The sequence below is a fragment of the Hyperoodon ampullatus genome (assembly GCF_949752795.1).
Source record: "Hyperoodon ampullatus genome assembly, chromosome: 11".
Lineage (NCBI taxonomy): Eukaryota > Metazoa > Chordata > Mammalia > Artiodactyla > Ziphiidae > Hyperoodon > Hyperoodon ampullatus.
In genome coordinates, this window is record NC_136924.1 from 7,628,152 (window position 1) to 7,647,094 (window position 18,943).

Sequence of the window (18,943 nt, forward strand, 5' to 3'; positions counted from 1 at the left end):
GTGCCTTTTGTGCACTTCCCAGAAACCACAGTCATCCCTTCGTGACTTTGCTATGTCATGGTCAGCCACTTCAGCCTCAGTTAGACATGATCTGTCCAGTGGATTTAGGTGTTACAATTCAATGTGGGATTTGAATTGTAATTGTCCATCACAGTGAAAAGCTGTTAGTTCTAATCAATTTGTCTTTATTACCACTTTCATCATAATTCTCACTGCTCTGTTTTTATATAAGGTTGCCATTACCACCTGGAGCTTTTTCAGGACTCTGGAAGAATCAGGAGGCATTCAAGCATTTATACTTTGAAAAATTTCCTGTAAGAACTTTATTGTACTTTTGTTTTTAATCATCTTACACACTTCTCTATAGTTCTTGCCTATTAAGTTGAGTGGCTGGCTTTTAGAATCATGGATCACAAAGCAACTTTTAAAGGTTATTTGGACCAGTTTCCAGATCTCAGGGATAAGAATGCCCAAACCTCAAATGTCTGAATAAGTCATTTTAATATTTTTTATCAATCTCTGGACATAGAAATGTCTCCGTTTCTCTTAGCAGCTTTTTCTGAAATTTAACAGCCTTTCATATCAAGAAAGGTTTTGTTAAATTAAAACTTCTGGGGACTTTCTGTATGATTTCTCACATTGGATTCCTCTGCACAGACTGAGAACATCTGATCAGAACTGGACACTGTCATTAGAACCTCTTTACCTCCTCTCCCCCGGTTATGTGAGCAAACTTTGTTCTGCTTGCCAGAAGTTGTATCTTTTTAAATCCCTTTAGCTGTTACTGACATTCTTTCCTGAGTGTCCTCTGAGTTCTTTATTTTATAATATAGATACAGGATAGAGACAGTGTTCCTCAACGCCTAACCTCCAGTGCTCTGGATAACAAAAAGTACCTTTCTGTGTTCTGTTTTATCATTTACCTGTTACTCTGTGGTTTGTGTTTATAACAGCACATAATTGATAACACGCGAAAGGGTCCCACTATCATCTTTCTGCTGTTTCTTCGCTTCTATTTCTTTCCCTGAGAGAGATACCTGGTCCTCATTTTACACTGGGTAAAAAAGAATGAATGATTAGAATTTCATTTTAAGAAAAGGTGAGTCTATTTAGCATTCTATCTTTATTATTTGTGAGCGAAGGAGAGCTAACCTAATCAACTAGACAAATGACAAGAATTTAAATAGCTTCCTTTAGAAAGACATCTCAGGGTTAAGTGACCTCAGTAGCCAAGATTAAACATGCCCCAAGGGACTGTGGCAGAGAAGATTTATCAGTAGAGTTGACTCCAATCAGCCCAGTCTATGTGCCTGATGGGCCACAGTCAAATCACCAGAGTACTGATGTGATTAATTACAACCTGACAGTGGTTCATAATATGTGCATGTGGTTTTCAACATGACCACCTTTAACACTGAAAGCTCCTTCAAAGCCCCATAAACCATAGTTTATGATTAAACACTATATGTAGTGAATCTATACTCTGTCTTGTTACCCTGACCTCAACCCTTTCATCTAAGGGCTTAATAACAGCACAGAAGGGCTCTATAACTTGCCCACAGTTTAGAAGTTAACAGAGCTGACATTTGGACCCATATATTCTGGCTCCAGAGCCCATGTCTTAACTTTACTTTCTGATAGTAATTGCAGTAAGAGCTGCCAGTTATTCAGGGCTCATGATGTGCCAGGGTCTGCCCTCTTTATATGCCCCATCTCATGTATGCTTCTCACAGCCTTATAAAGTATGATCCATTACCCTATTTAATAGATGAGCATACTGAGTCTTAGGAAGATTTAGAAACACAAATAGTGACTCACCTGGATTTGTTCTGAAGCCCATGCTTGTAATACAGGTATTAATGTAACTCAGAAGCATTAGGGGAAGTAATATTTATTTCTTTCTACTTCTTATTCTTCTTGATTTTTCATTCTATTATGATATCTGGACCAGTGAAGATGTACTGCTACTCTTGAGTCGATAAAAAAAAAATTAAATTTTATACTTACTATTTAACTATATTTCACTGAAGCTCCAGTGCAATCCAAATCTATGTTAACAAACTAGTGGTCTATTTTGTAATTATTCATAGAGAGCTTTAATGCTTTTAAAAATTAACACAATTAAAGAAGAAATCTATCAAAGAACTACTTTGCAATACCAAAGTATACTGGAAATATTGAGCTATTGCTTCTCCATTAAAAGGAAGAAATTGTGTTCATAAGCTTTACAACTCTCAGTTCAAACATTTAACGTGAACGTATATAAGAACACTTTTATTCCTGGCTGTTAGGGGAGCAGAGAGATTCTAGTAGGCCTTCAAAATAAAAAATAATTTAATTCCATAGGCTAGTTATGATAAAATTCAAATGAATACAGTAAACCTATTTCTATCACATTTTATATTTTACCAAGCTTAAAAATGATTACATTACCTAGTACTACATGCTAATCAGACATTATTTTTTCTTATTTTCAGGGATACTATGACACCATGGATGCTGGTTACATGGATGAAGAAGGTTACATATATGTTATGTCTCGAGTTGATGACGTGATAAATGTTGCAGGTCACAGGATTTCTGCAGGTGCCATTGAAGAGGTATTGATGACTATTGGTCTTTTATTCCAGGTAGTGTTTAGGGACAGAACTGAGCTGAAGTCAATATTGAGGTTGTCAATATTGAGGTTAAGTCATCCCACTTGGAAAATTTCCAGACCCTTCCTTTGAAGCATAGGCTCGGTTGGTCACTCTGGTATTTCTCTCACCTCACTTTCTCTCCTGTAGATTTTCCTGTTCTCAAAATTCCACTGATTCCTGCCTGAGTGTTAGAGAGGAATTTTAAGCACTTCCATATATTTGTAATTTATGGGAGAGTCTATATACATTTGCTTCTTGATCCTTGCTACTTGATTGCTTCTAGCTTCTTGATTTGTGCCTATTGATAACCAGGTTTACATATAGTCTTTACTGGGTGTGTGATTTAAACATTTTATTGTACTCTTAAATCCTGAGAATTTTCTTCCAATGTAAATTACACAAAGTCCCCAGAAGAGTATTTTAAAATGTTTTCCATTTTTTTACCTTAAAATAGAGTAAAATCCTCCTTTTTATTGTATAATATTATGAGTTTTTTACTTACAGTATAGATTCTTGTAGCCATCACCAACAACCAGGATACAGAAAAATTTCAACACTGCCCAAGAATTTCCCCATAATGTCACCTTTTTATTCTGACCTTCCCCACCCCTAACCCCTGGGAACCACTAATTTTTTTTTTGTTCCTATGTTTTTGCATTCTCTAGAATCTCATATAAATGGAGTAATACAGTATGTAACCTTTGGAGACTGGGCTATTTCATTTAGGAAAGTGCGTTTGAGATCCATTCAAGTTGTGTGTATGTCGATTATTTGTCCTTTTATGTTGCTGTGCAGTATTCCACTGTGTGGATGTACTAACCCATTTATGTTTCCTTTACCCATTAGAGGATATTTTAAGTGCTTCTAGTTTGAGGCAGTTATAAATAATGCTGCCATATACATTCAAGTTCAGGTTTTTGTGCAAAAATTAGTTTTCATTTCTCTAGGATAAATGCCTGTAGTGAGTTTGCTGGGTTACATGTTAAGTGTATGTTTAGGCTTATAAGAAACTGCCAAACTGTTCTCTAGAGCTGCTGTGCCATTTTATATTCCCACCCATAGTGTCTGAGGGCGCCTGTTTCTTCCCATCTTCATTATACTCAGAATTGCCAGTGTTCTTTATTTAAATCTTTCTAATAGATGTGTAAGGGTGTCTCATTGTGCTTTTAATTTGATTGTCTGTAATGACTAAAATGTTGGAAACCTTTTCTTGTGTTTATTTGCCATCCATGTATCTTCTCTGGCATTAAAATCTTCTGCCCATCTTTTTAAAAATTGGGTTGTTTTTCTTATTGTTCAGTTTTGAGAGTTTTTAAGGTATTCTGGATACAAGTCCTTTGTTTGATATGCAGTTTGCAAATATGTATTTTTTTCCTGTCTGTGACTGGTCTTTTTATTCTCTTAAAAGTGCTCTTAATAGAGCAAAAGTGTGTTTCATATTGATGAAGTCTAATTCAGCATTTTTTTCTCTTATAGATGATGATATTTATCAAAGAACTCTTTCCTAACCCAAGGTCATACTTTCTTCTTTGTTTTCACCTAAAATTTTATAGTTTTACATTTAGTTTTATTGTTTTACATTTTATATCAATTTACATTTACATTTTGAGGGGTTTTTTTTGTATATAGTGCAAGATATAGGTTGAGGATTTTTTTTTTAATGTGGATGCCAATTCTTCCATGTGTTATATGTTGCAAAGACTGGACTTTCTCCATTGAATTGCCTTTGCACCTTTGTAAAAAATTAGCTGACAGTATTTGAGTGGGTCTATTTCTAGAGTATCTCTTGATTTATTGATCTGTGTGTTTATCTTTTCACCAATACTATTCTGTCTTGATACTTTATAGAATGTCTTAGAGTTGAATAGTGTCCACTATTTTCAAAATCGCTCCACTTTTCAAAAATCGTTGTGGACATTCTGTTCCTTTACTTTTCCATATATATTTTAGAATGAGCTTTTCTATAGTTAAAATAAATCTTCCATGGATTCTGATTGGGATTGTGTTAAATCTATAGATGGATTTGAGAAAAATTGATATCTGGACTATACTGAATTGTCCAATTCATGAACTTTGTATGTCTTTCCATTTATTTACGTCTTTTTTGATATGTTTCACTGACATTTTATACTTTTTAGTATGCAGATTCTGAACATACTTTCTTTTTTTTAATTTATTTTTTTATACAGCAGGTTCTTATTAGTTATCCATTTTATACATATTAGTATATACATGTCAATCCCAATCTCCCAATGCATCCCACCACCACCACCCCACCCCACCCCCGCCGCCGTTTTCCCCCCTTGGTGTCCATACATTTGTTCTCTACATCTGTGTCTCTATTTCTGCCCTGCAAACTGGTTCATCTGTACCATTTTTCTAGGTTCCACATATATGCGTTAATATACGATATTTGTTTTTCTCTTTCTGACTTACTTCACTCTGTATGACAGTCTCTAGATTCACCCACGTCTCTACAAATGATCCAATTTCTGAACATATTTTCTTAATTTATACCTAAGTATTTAGTTTTCTGAGCCATTGTAAATAGAATTTTTTTTAAATTTTCATTTCCAAATTTTCATTGCTAGTGGATATAGAACTGCTATTGACTTTTATGAACTGATATGTATCTTATGATCTTGTTAATTTCATTTATTAGTTCTAAGAGTTGTGTGTATATGTGTGTGTATGTGTGTGTTTGTATTTCTTGGGATTTCCTGTGTGGACAATCATGCTGTCTGTGAATAGAGATAGTTTTATTGCTTTCTTTCCAATCTGAATGTTTTTTATTTCTTTCTCTTGCCTTTTTGAACTGGTCAGAACCTCCACTATGATACTGAGTAAGAGTGGTGAGAGCAGTTACCTTCATCTTGTTCCTGATCTTAGGGTAAAAGCATTCAATATCTTACCGTTAAGAATGATGTTACCTGTAGATGTTTCTGTAGATGGCCTTTATCAAATGAGGAAGTTTCCTTCTATTACTAATTGGCCGGGGGGTTTTCTTTTAATCTTGAAAGAATGTTAAATTTTGTCAAATGCTTTTTCTGCTTCTATTGATATGATTGTGTGGGTTTTCTTTTTAAGCCTGTTGATATGGTGAATCACATTAATTAATTTTCAACTGTTGAACCAGCCTTGCATTGCTTGGGATATACCTCACTTAGTTGCAATGTACTATTGTTTTAATATATTGAGTTTTTAAAAAATTTATAGTAATTTTTGCTGATCGGAAGTTGGCTTTGTGTGGTAATCGTGTTTTTAATAGTGTTTGTATCATTTATCTTTTTCCATCCTTTCCTTTTTAATATATCTAGATCATTATGTTTCCTGTGACCTTTCTGTAGATAACATATAGTTGGGTCTTGTTCTTATTTTAATCCAATTTTACAATTTCTATCTTTTAACTGGTGTTTTTAAGACCATTAACATTTAACTTAAGTATTGATATATTTATATTTATGTCTCCAAGTTTATTATTGGTTTCCTTCTTGCCTTTTCTCTTTTTTATTTCCCTCATGTTACATTTTCTCCCTTCTTTTAAGTCATTTGGTTCTTTTTTTGTAGCTTCTGTTTCTTTGCTGAGAACTTCTCCATTCATTCCAAGGGTGCTTGCCCATACTTTTTGGGCCACAGTTACTGTGGAGTTGTTCATATTTATCTTTGTTAATTTTATCCTAAACATGCAAATGAGGCATTCTTTGTCAAAGACAGGTTTCTTAATAATAAGTGTGTCATCGCTTTCTTACTCCTGGTCTTATACCTAGGGGACCCAACAAGAGCTGATGGGAAATTCCCCTACATAAGTAGCCAGCCACACCATAGATGAGAAATAAGGAAAATTATTTTTCTCTGCTTATAAAGAGGAAGGAGGCAGCTATCTTTCCCCCTCCTAAAGAGGTCTCCTTGGACACATAATAGCCTGAATCCAAACTCCAGCTCTTTGATATGTACATAACATCTCTCCAGGAGGCAGATAGCCCTGTGTGTCAACTTTTACAACCTAGAAATGTTTCCAACTTCTAAGCCTTCATCTTTTTGACATGTAAATACCAAGGAAGATAGTGAGCCAGTCTCCCCAGCACCTTATGAGTTTAACCTAGGGATCTAGTCTAGGATGTAAGCATTTTGCCCACCCAGGGAAATTAGAAAATTTTATTATCCTTTCATATCAGAGCAATTAACTAAACAAACAGCTATAGATCAAATTCTCAAGGTATTTGAAGAGGAGGCTAGGGTTTTTTATAGGGCCAATGAGGAAATCTAGAAAAGTTGTATTCCCCTACAGATATAATAGCTACATTAAAATCTTTATCTGATATTTGTAATATTTGGATTGGGGTTTGGCATTTGTTGATTATCTTTTTTAAAGGAGTGTTTAGGTTTTCCTAATTCTTTTCATGTCCAGTAATTTTATATTTTGACTATTACTTTATGAGATTTTGGGTCCTTTTAAAATCATCTGGATTTTTGTTCTTGTGATTGTTTATTTTAGCAGATGGTCAAGCCATTTAAGATCATACCACATGTCCTTACCCACTTTCTGTGGATTGTGGTTCCAATGTCAATTTTGTCTTCAAAGCCTTTACAGTGCTATTCTAGTGCATCTCACTGTGTCTTTCTCCCAGAGGCCAATCTGAAACTCAAGTTAAGTGCTCAAAATCTGTGCTGTGCTGATTCTGGTTGGATTCATGCATATACAACTTTAGAGTAGGCTCAGGACATCACACTCAGATTTAAAATATCCCTTTTTCTAGCTCCTTTCTCTCTGCGATCTACTCTTCACTTTTTGATTCACAGCGTCCCTGGGGAGAGGAAAGGACTCTGTCTCTTTGCTAGCACTTGCCTGGTATAGGGCAGAGCTAATCAACAGGGATCAACTCTCAGGAACTGGATGGCTGCTGGTGGGGAGGACAAGTGGTACTGAATCTTTCCTGGCTCTCTTGGTGTAAGATGGGGGAGTCCTCAGCGCTCCAGCCACAGGATCTGCTGCACAGTGATAGTGGAGAAGGGAGAGGACACAGCTTTTTGGCTGCATTCACCTGGTGAAAGGTGTGAGGAGCCAACAAGGTGGTTACAGCTCTGTAGGAAGGAAGAGGGGCGCTGCTTCTTCGCTGGCGTCTGTCTGCAGTAGGAGGAGAAACTCAAAGTGACTGTCTCCCAGCCCCTCTGCTCCTTTTCCTGGGCCTCTAGGGGGACACAGGCATTTCTTAGGTCTTTTTCTGTCTGTACTTATTGGCAGTTCCAATCAGTTTTGACTGATATAGAACCCAGGCCAGAATATATAGGAGGCAAAATCAACAAACCAACAAACCATAACAACAATGAAAACCAAAAACTTCTAAACAAACAGAAAACAAGGGACTCACCATCAGGTTGTCTCTCAAGTTCTGATAGAGTCTTCTGGTATGAATTTTTTTTTTTTTTTTTGCGGTACGCGGGCTTCTCCCGTTGCGGAGCACAGGCTCCGGACGCGCAGGCTCAGCGGCCATGGCTCACGGGCCCAGCCGCTCCGCGGCACGTGGGATCTTCCCGGACCAGGGCACGAACCCGTCCGTGTTCCCTGCATCAGCAGGCGGGCTCTCAACCACTGCGCCACCAGTGAAGCCCTTCTGGTATGAACTTTAGCCTAAAGTATTTCATCGCAATTAGTGGAAGTGATAAGATGGAATGTATTTACTCCATCTTTTCCAGAACCAAACCCAGAATAGTTTTCGAATGGAATTGGGCAAACTGCAGTTTAAATGAAAGAAAATGCTTAAAGCAGTATGACTGATAATGCAGTAGGATGAGAGTGTGCAGAATCATAGTTCCCCTTTCTCTAATTAAAAAAATGGTCACTTTCTCAAAAGGTTGTACTTAACTTCAGCCCAAACTTAACACTTAACACTTCTTGTCATGTAGGCTTTTCTTTCTTAGTGACAGTCAATGTGATATTATTTGAGTAAAAGGAAATAATTTTATAAAATATTTTGGAACATGTGACTTTTATCTGCTGTTATAATATTGTTTTTAACTGAATTTTGTGATAACCTGAAATTGAAATTTATGCTTCATGTATTTTGGTGTGTTCACAAAAGGTGGTTCTGGCTTCAGGAGCTTTTAATTTCTTGCTTATAGGAGATTATGTCCATTTCTGGCAGACTCAGCTAATCAAAATACAGAGATTACATATGCATAGCTCTTATTATCCGTCAAAATTCTTAGTTCTCTCTTTTATTTTTAGAATGAAGAGTGCCAACCTATTCGAATATATATTGTGCTTTAATGTTTCTTCTGACATGCTTCTCACTATATGTAACAGCAGAGTGAGGCAGGCAGAAGATAGGCAGTTAAACCAGCAAAATTGAAAAAACTGTGCCAGAATCCATGACATCTAACAGGAATTTTGTCCCTGGGTCTTAGAGTGCTCGTAGCATGTAACAGGACACCTCTCAGCCTTAAGCCTTCTTGAAGTGAATGTCTCCCTTTATATGAATTAAATGATTAACTCTTTATTGTATAGTTATGTCTAATAAGGAAATTAATATCTCAATTCTGGGTTGTCTTCTCCATGTTAGAATCTATTAGAGGGTTGAAAACCAACATTTTTCCCAGCTTTTTCCCAGCTCCTAGTAAAGTTGCTTAACAAATTGATAATATGTGCATGAAATGTTCCTATTGATGACAGCTTTTACTAAAGTGCCCAAACCTTATTTTATATTTAAATGATTTTCTGGGATTCTTAATAATGAATGCTGGATTCCACTTTGATTTTTTGAAATAGGACTTGAGGGTCTTAAATCCATTGGGAGTATTATTTATAGAAAATAAAAATAGACTGAATGTCTATTTATATACAGTGAAAATATCTGAGCTTTTTCAGTTTCCCAAAGTAACATTTGACAAATTTATCACCTTACATAAGACTAAATCAAACAGAAATTCTACTAAAATGACTACATCACAAACATTTCAGGAAACGCTATGTTCTTTTCTCTTCTCAACATAAGAAAATAGTCCTACAATGGCTTTTAGAAATTTAAGAGGACATTATCCTTGCATATCCCAATTCATGTGAGGGCCTTCTATAAATATCAAGTAATAACCAAATCTATTTGAACAGCTGATTAATCTTTGAAAGCCTACCATCTAGCCAGACAATTGGGACACTTAGGTGGAAGTTCAAGGTATTCTAAAAAAAATGTGTCCTAAATCTGCTAGTTCAGGTCATGCGAGCTCAAGTTACTAGGAGTCAATGTGGTCCTTCTGCTTAGTTCTCTTTCACTGTTGTGGGCAGATCTTTTCATGCAGAGACATCTCCAGGGAACAAATTGGGCTCCCTGATTTCATTCTTTCACTTGTAGCTTAAGATTTAGTTTGTTAAATAATCCTACGAGTATCCTTGGAAACTTGGAAATCTGGTGTTAAAATACTGCATTTAAAGCCTAGGGCAGTGTTCGCATACAGTTTTCCCTTTCGAAAGTTATTCTGACCAAAGCATCACTGTTTGTTTTTCAAGTTAGCTATTTTATTCACTATTTTAGGAATAATTTCTTCAAGATTGAATATATTTCCATAAAGTGCACATTCAACAAAGATACCATGCAATTTCATTTCTACCCAACATTTAAAGACTACTGGATGTAAATAGTTGTCAAATTGCTGAATATTTTCCTGGGCACTGATATGAATATTGATGAAGATGTGGAATCTGGCGGTTTCCTAGGTGACTCCACTGTCAGAGGAGGTAAAACAATATTCCTCCTCTTCCCATAGCAAAGACAATCTCCCTCTGCAGAGCGGCTCCTTGTATTTTACGAGGGTGCTTGATTTAAACTAATTTTTTCTAAAATTAAAATACTTAAAACATAATTAAGAAACCTGTGTAATTTAGCCCACTAAAACCATAAAACCATTTAAATCAAATAAAATTTACACAAAAATGGCAGTACTGCAGAAACCAAGAATGACCGTTACTTGCCAGGCCTGTTATCATAACATGTATATGCTCACTTTGGGTGAAACAATTACCTTTTAAGTTGCGTCACTTTTTGGGGTACTTGAATGCCAGTTAACCACAGATACTTCATGAATCTTATATGGAGGGAATATATGAATGTGGCTTTTGATTCCCCCCCATAGGGCATTTGGTGGGCTTGTGTCCCAGTATGTTGCCAAGACATATTTTGATGCTTTCCCTTTTCACAATTCAGTTGTTGAAATCATTATTTGGCATGCAAATACTGTTTGTGGAGCCAACACAGAAAGCTGCCTCTCTTCCTTTATGGCATCTTTTTAACACTGATAGAATAATATAATGTTTTATCCACTATAATGAACTTCATTTACAGATGGCACGGAATTCTGGAGAATGACATGTTTCTCACAGATTTTTAAGAACCGTATCTTCAGTTGGCAAAAAATGGGAAACTTTGATATTATAAGGAATTGTGTTATGTATTACTTCTGATTTTAAAATACTCTCTGCCCTTATAGAAAACCAGTCAGCGTTTTCCCATCCACTTCTAAAAACACTGAGACCAAGGATGGAAGTTAAAATAGCAAAGTGACTAGACTAGAAGTTTTGTTTTTCAGTTTAGTTAAAATTATAGTCATACTGGTTAGGTGCAAAATATCTAGATGTATGATTTTTTTTTTACAGTGATTTAAACTGTAAAACTTCAAAAATTCAGGTATAGAAGCACCAGTGAACACTTTAATAAATGGGATTTTGACCATGAAAACTCTGCTTAGCCAGGTAAAAGTATTTTTCTCTACTCATTAAGGGAATACTAAATAGGATTTAAAGGATTGGACCTACCAAGTCTGTGTCCTACCTGCTATAGAGAAGGTATTCTCTTCCACGGGCTGGTGACCGTCAAGACTAACTGCCCAAACAAAGCTCTGACAATAAAGTGTGTCTCTACTCTCAACATACAGACTGAAAAGAAAATAAGAACTTAACAAATGGGAAACATTTTGAGAGTTCACACTGAAGCAGTGAGAGAAGGTGGTATTGTATGATCTGTGTAGTATGTGTTTTGCAGAAGCTTTTGAGTCAGGACCAACTAAAGGAAAGAAGGCGTAGACACCTTTACCTCAGCAATGAAGTTAATAAAACATATAGTACAAAAATCACTTATTTATCACGTACCATCCTGAGCACTGTAGGAGTCAAAAGCTATGTCGATGGCAGCCCTCACAACTGAATACTTCAAGGCTGATGCTACAATAGGATACAGGGCAATGTTGATCTGCATGCTTAATTAGGGGCAGTGTGAGATAGTCCACTGGGTTTGTACCAAACATTCTAGCAGTTCATTGAGTCTTCTAGGAGTTCAGAGAAGAGAAAGCTCATTTTCAGCTTGGATTAATTTTTTTTTTCCATAGAAAGTTTGGGATTTTTAGTGGCATGTCCCGGATTTTGTTGGTTTTTCTCTTCCCTCTCTGACTGTACCTTTATAGTGCAGTTTGTCAGCTTTTCCTTTTTCACACGGTCCTTAGATGTTAAGAGTTCTTTAAGACTTTCACCTTTTTTTCTCACTGCTTTCTCCCCAAATAATCTCATCCATGTGCATAGCTTTCATTGTCCTTTATACATTAATGGCATTCAGATATGCATTTTCAGATTAAGATTTCCCTCAGATCCAATTGCCTTGACTTGGATGTCTGAAAGGTACTTCAAATGGAATATCTCCAAGATTTAATACATGATTTTTCCTCCCAAGCCTAGCCCTCACCAGCATTTTCTGGCTTAGAAAATGACACCACTATCCAACCAGCTACTCAAGCCAAAAACCACAGAATCATCTTTAACCCCTTTGACTTCTTACTTCATATCCCATTTATCATCAAATTCTGTCCATTTTACCTCTAAAAACGCTGGAATCTTTGTATACCCACTACTATAACCTTAGTCTACTATTGTAGCCTCTCTGGGTGTTTCCCTGAGTAAACTATGACACCCACCTTCAACAATCCTCTGTTTATTCTTCACAATGAACCAAAGTAAGTTTTTGTTTTTCAAAATCCACTCTGAAGTGAAAGTAGCCAATCTGTAAAGGCTACATATGTACGATTCCAACTATATTAACATTCTGGAAAAGAACTCTGGAGACAGTAAAAAAGATCAGTGGCTGCCAGGAGTTTTTGGAAGGTGAGGGATGAATAGGCAGTGCACAGTGGATTTTTAGGGCAGCGAATCTACTCTGTAAAGTACTGTAATCATGGATACGTGCTGTAAAACCCATAGAATGTCCAACACTGAGAGTGAGGTCTAACGTGAACTGTGGAGTGGGGTGAGAGTGACGTGTCAGTGTTGGCTCAGCAGTTGTAACTCTACTGCTCTGGTGAGGGATTTTGATGGTGCGGAGGCTGTGTGTAAATGGGAGCAGGGGTTATATGGGAACAGCATACTTTCTGCTGCTCCATTTTGCTGTGAATCTAAAACTATTCTGAAAAAATAAAGTCTGTTAAAAAATCCATTCTGATCTTGCATCGCCCCCTCACCGCCTGAAAGTGCTTTATTACTTTCCAGTGCTACTAAAATAGTTGGAAGCCCTTCGCATTCACAGCCCTTTTCTATCTCTGTAGCTTCATTTCTTCTTACACCATTCTCACTTTTGCTCTCTGCTTTCCAGCCACACTGGTCCCTTTTAGATTTGAATGGTACAAGCCCGGTGCTTCCACAGGGCTTTTGCTCCACCCCTGTATGCAAGGGTCCCTGCACACAGACCCTTTAGACCTGAGCTCATCCTGAGTCACTTCCTAAGGGAAGGCTTCTTTGAGATCCATATTCTTCTGCCACGTTGGTTGCTTTGTCTCTATCTCTCATTTAGAAATCCAAGTTATTTCCCCAAAGATTGTACCACTTTATATCTAGACATTCATAGTAATTAAATATTCATGATCATTTGTTAATATCACCCTTGGCTACTAGACTGTAAGCACCGTGAGACAGTACCCAGCTTATTTTTGCTCACCACCAAGTCTACTGCAATATAGGAGGTTGGAGGATAGGAGGTATTAGTAAATGTTTGTTGAATGAATGCATGGAGGAAAGAATGGGGACTGCCGAACTCACCCTGGGTTACAAGTTTGCTCACTGTTTTCTCCAGCCATAGGGGATTGGAGTCACTGAAATATATACTAATCTCTCAGAAAAGAACTTTTTGAACATTCATTTTTAAAAGTCCCATCACAGCAGAATTTTTTTTTCTTAATCCTAAGCTTCTGTATTTCATGTGGTTACTCTATTCTCTTGAGTTCTTGTGATTCCAGAGAGAAATTTGCTTTGCTCTTTAAGGCATTTAGAGCTTAGGGTGAACAATATGAAAATGGTTGGTCAACAGTGGTGATTATCTGATGTCAGGGCTTCACTCCACGTCCAGCCTTTTCTCCACCTCTTAGAAAATCCTCTCTGCATGGGTGGCCACTCAAGAAGAGAAGTGTGCTCTGTTCATTGCTCAGTAACAGAAGTGGAAATAAAATCACCATTTATTTTTTTAAATTTTATTTTATTTACTTATTGGCTGTGCCATGTGGCATGTGGGATCTTAGTTCCCCAACCAGGGATCACATCCGTGCCCGCTGCAGTGGAAGTGCAGAGTCTTAACCACTGGACTGCCAGGGAAGTCCCAAATCACTGTTTATTGATGGGGCTGCCTTGGGTTCCTCTGGAAGGTGTCCTCATGGTAGCCAGCACTGAAGCCAAAACAACATGAGGCCATCTGTTTTCCGAGGCTCATTGCAATTTGTTCCCAAGTGGTATCACTGCATAGTTTCCCAGACTTCATTAATAAACAATTGAGATGAAGAAATCATTCCCTTACTTTCCAAGTAAGCTAAGCAGTTTGTCTTAATTGCTTAGTCAGCCTTTACTGAGTGACCACCTGGGGATCCTAACCAATCATCTCAGTAATAGGGATGTGAATGGTGAATTGGTAGTAATTTTCACAGAGGTAGCTATGGGTTTTTAAGTTATCTGACGTGTACTATTTTCTCCAATTGAAATTATAAATTTTGCATATATATGTGTATAGATATTCTAAATGAATGCTTTTTTAAAATTACAGTCTGTCCTTTCCCATGGCACTGTGGCCGACTGCGCTGTTGTTGGCAAGGAAGACCCTTTGAAGGGTCATGTCCCGTTAGCACTCTGCGTGCTGAAAAAAGGTGAGAGGTCTTTCTCCTCCCCGACTGCTGGGGCCCTGAATGATTAAAGTTAATTCAGAGCTTACCATCTGAACTTTCTCCCTAGATATAAATATAACAGAGGAACAAGTCTTAGAAGAAATTGTGAAACATGTTAGACAGAGCATTGGCCCCGTGGCTGCTTTTCGAAAAGCGGTGTTTGTGAAACAGTTACCCAAAACCAGATCTGGCAAAATTCCCCGCTCAGCTCTGTATGCCCTTGTCAATGGCAAGCCATATAAGGTAAATTATCAAGGATGTTGAGTGCTTGGTTTTGAAATGTTTTCCCCCACTTCTTTGGTGTCAACTAAGATCTTTAAATGGTTCTCAAGCATGAATTATATCCCTAAAAAACACATAACAGTACTTTTTTTTTTCAATATTATGGGGGAAATTGCATAGCCATTCTCTCTGTAGGAATGAGGGTTTTGGAGAGAAACACAGATTAATTAAGACCATATACTTTTGATTATAAGAACCAAAAGTATGTGAAAATATTTTACTGTTAGTAAATATGTCAAATTCAAACTTGTGGAAACTCAATCTTATTAAATTAAGGATAAATTTTCCTTCATTGCCGTCATTAGTGACTAATAGTGAGAGGCTGGCTATAGATATTTTGAAAATTCTAATTGATACATATGCTCATTATTTTTCCTGTTTTGAGTGAAAATTATTTTAGGTAATTTAGGCTGATTCAAGCATATGCATTCTTCTAATTTTTGTGCATATTATACATGCACAAATATATGTATTTTTAATCATCAAGATCTAACAAAAAGTGATACAACAGTAAGGAGTGGTTGTATGGGCAAATGCCAAAAAAAAAATTCTTTCTATAGATGCTCATTGAAAGGCCCATAAAAGAAAGTAACATCTAGGACCAACAGTTTTGCTAACTGAACAGTTTATTTTACTATAGATACATTTTAAAATATTGAGTTCAAAGTTCCCTGTTTTTGAACCTTTCCATATGAGTATGATAAGATAATGGGGAATATAAGATTGCATATAATTGTTTAATTGTATAGAATGGAAGGGGTTCAATGAAGCACCTTCATCTGGCTCTAATTTTCTTTCCAGGTATCTCCTACAATTGAAGACCCCAGCATTTTTGGGCACATAGAAGAAATGCTGAAGCAGGCATTATGACTTTTTTTTTTTTCTTTTTTTGCCACTTTTCTAATTGGAGTTAGTTTTTGGAATTATTTCCCAGAAATAAATATTTAAATAGAAATTACATGCAAACTAAAATGTAAATTGTAGAGCTTGGTCTGAAAACAATGCACGTGAAAACTAGTAAAAAGCCTTCTGTTTGATTAGCCCAATTAGCACTGTTACTGGTTACCTGTAACATTGCTCATTATAGATTTTCCAGAACTTTAAGAAAAATATATCTGACATAATGATTTATAAAAATTGTACCCCTCCGAAAAAACATTTTAATTGAAAGTTACACTAATATCGAGCCACTTGCTGAAATTAGGACTCTACAGCTTTGACCCAAGACCTAAAACTCAAGTGAAGTCAGAAAACAATTATAATTTTCTTATAGAAATTCTGAATATTTTCTAATATTCTTGAGATGCCCACATGCGTGGTTATTTTAAATGAAATGGATGAAATGGGAAGTTTTACGTAATCATCTAGACATGATTTTCTAGGTAGGAGAATCTGTCTAGTCACATATTTCCTGAGGGAAGGCTGGGTACCAACCAAGTTACAGCTCTCTTCAATCCTTTGTTACTTAGTCAAGGGAAATCACAGGCTGGCAGAGAGACTAGAGATCAATTAATCCAATCTCTTTGTCATGGAGATGAGGACGCTTTGGAGCCCCTCCTCCTGTCTCAGGTTCTTAGTTGACTGTATACTTCTTAATGATTCCAGCTTCTTTTGGAAACAAGGAAATGTGTAGAAATGGGGAAACTGGCAAGGAAAGCTCTTAAGGAAGAAATGTAAAAGTTTTTACATTAGCTAAAAACCGGGAGGAGTTTTAAGAGAAACCAAAAATCCAGATTTTGTGTGAAATCTCTAATTTTTAAATAACTCACTAAAAAAAAAATTGTCATATCCAAAGCACATCTTTCCATTTAAACTTCTGTAAAACTATTGAGCATTAAAAAAATAACTGAAAATTAGTCTTTGTTAATAAGCATATGATAATGTGCCAATTAACCAGAGTAGGTAGATATAGATAATTACATATTTGGTTTACTTAGGGTGCTACATGAGATCAGTTATCAAAGAATACATTTAAACTCAAAAAATACCATACCCATGTCTTTGACGGTTCTTAAAGTATTCCTCAGTCTTTCAGTCCATCAGGAACATTATTTTTAAGAGCAACTGTCTTAACATATAGTCTGGTAACATATCACGAAATATATATGAGAGATAATAGACAAGAGCTTATTGTTTGTTTCATAAAAATTGCTTACAACTTGTATAAAGACATTCTGAAAATGTTAGGAGTTTTTGGACTGTAGCCTATAAAATAAATGGCTTCTCAAAGTAAATTGTTATTTACTAAAATTGGCCTTTTGATTGTTACACCTGAAAAAATATTCATCTAACTGTTCCCTTTAATTATTTTAGTAGACTGAGTTAAACTAATTAGATATTCAACTTATAATTTGAAGCTGTTGGGTTCCTTAATCTGTCTCTTCTCTTGAGTACATTTTATCTTATCACAACTGTAATCTTACACTTTTTAATGTCTTAGAATTAAGATGTATTAACTTATTTTTTCATATAAAATTCAGTTAATTTGAAACGGCAAATTCTTTAGCTGAATGTGTATCACAGTTCATCTGCAAGGTATGAACCCAGGCATATACAAGAATTGTGTTAACGATTACATCTTTGATCCTCGTGCACATTTTTCGCGGTAATCAATCTGAGAGACACTTCAGCAAGCAGGCTTGGGTTATTTTCCTGTTGCGTGGGATTGGAAAACAGTGCACAAGACCGGGTAAGTGGTGTTTTCTTGTATCTGGTTAAGGAAAGTGATCTCCTTTGCAGGGTCAGAGAAAGTACTGTTCCTCTCACAAGACTGAATGTGGGGCAAGAAAGATACAGTCATCAGATTGCTTAAATTTTGGAAGGAAAAAAAGGAATTTTCTATTTTAATACTTACCATAAGGTACTTTCACTCAATAGTACTTAAAATATTTTGAATTAAATGTCTTTAAAAATAACAATATCATGTTACTAAAAAATGTAATTTGCTGAAATAAATTCTGCATGATCTTCTTTTGGTAGTTGCACAGAATTTTTTTACTGTAAGGTATTAAAATTAAAATGTAAATATTTTCTTTTAAGATCTATAGAAAAGTACCAATTAATTGATCTGTTTTGCCTGTGAAAATGTACTAAGTATATACAAATGAGAACTGCTTTACATTTAAAAGCAGTTTTATTTATAGAAAATTATATTTGTAAAGGCTCTGATTATTAAAAATATGAAAATTCATAATGTTGATAGTTAAAAGAAAGAAAACCAAGGTTCTAAGCTTAATCCATTAAATGGGTTTTAGAATCTGGCAAAATGATCTTATACATCGAAGAATATTCTATGGTTTCTGAGGCAAGTAACTGGATCTTTTATATCCCTGTATGTTAGAGTCTATTTTAAATGGTTAATATCTCTTATTAGGTGATCTCTTAAAGGGGAAAAACTGTTTACGCAATTAAGTTGTGCAGAACAGTAGATACAAATCTAGTTTGTATTATTATGATACCATAGTTTCTATATTATATTTCATTTCTGTAAGTCAAGATCCCCATATTCAGACAAACTTAAAAAGCTCTTTCCCATTGTTTCTAATCAGGCAAGTTTTTAGAAAATTTAAAATCACTTTCATAAGCAAGTTTAGTGCTCCCTCTTGTGGCAGACTCACTTTTGAAGATAAAAGATTGATCACTAAAAAGAATGATTTTCATTATAGTTTAAGTAAAATTTTAAACTATATGTGACTAGAAAACAAAGCTTAAACAGAGAACTGGAAGTATTTTTGTTTATTGACAATGGAGAGGGTTTCTGTTACCATTACCTTTTGAGTGAATCTGTTAAACAAAAATCGACATCAAAACAAATGTAATGTACGTGCAAACATAGCAAATTAAATACA

At 35.8% G+C, this 18,943-nt stretch overlaps 1 protein-coding gene across 1 annotated transcript in view; it reads left to right on the forward strand.

Annotated features, from left to right (window-relative positions):
* ACSS3 (acyl-CoA synthetase short chain family member 3) overlaps positions 1 to 15,965 on the forward strand; it is a gene marked incomplete at both ends in the record, with an annotated part of 153,865 nt that extends 137,900 nt beyond the window's left edge. Inside the window, 5 exons of the mRNA XM_079714394.1 lie at positions 233 to 314; positions 2,478 to 2,600; positions 14,696 to 14,795; positions 14,881 to 15,056; positions 15,897 to 15,965. Coding sequence (XP_079570520.1) covers positions 233 to 314; positions 2,478 to 2,600; positions 14,696 to 14,795; positions 14,881 to 15,056; positions 15,897 to 15,965 — 550 coding nt within the window. The remainder of the gene's footprint in view (positions 1 to 232; positions 315 to 2,477; positions 2,601 to 14,695; positions 14,796 to 14,880; positions 15,057 to 15,896) is intronic.
* Between the last annotated feature and the right edge of the window lie 2,978 nt (positions 15,966 to 18,943).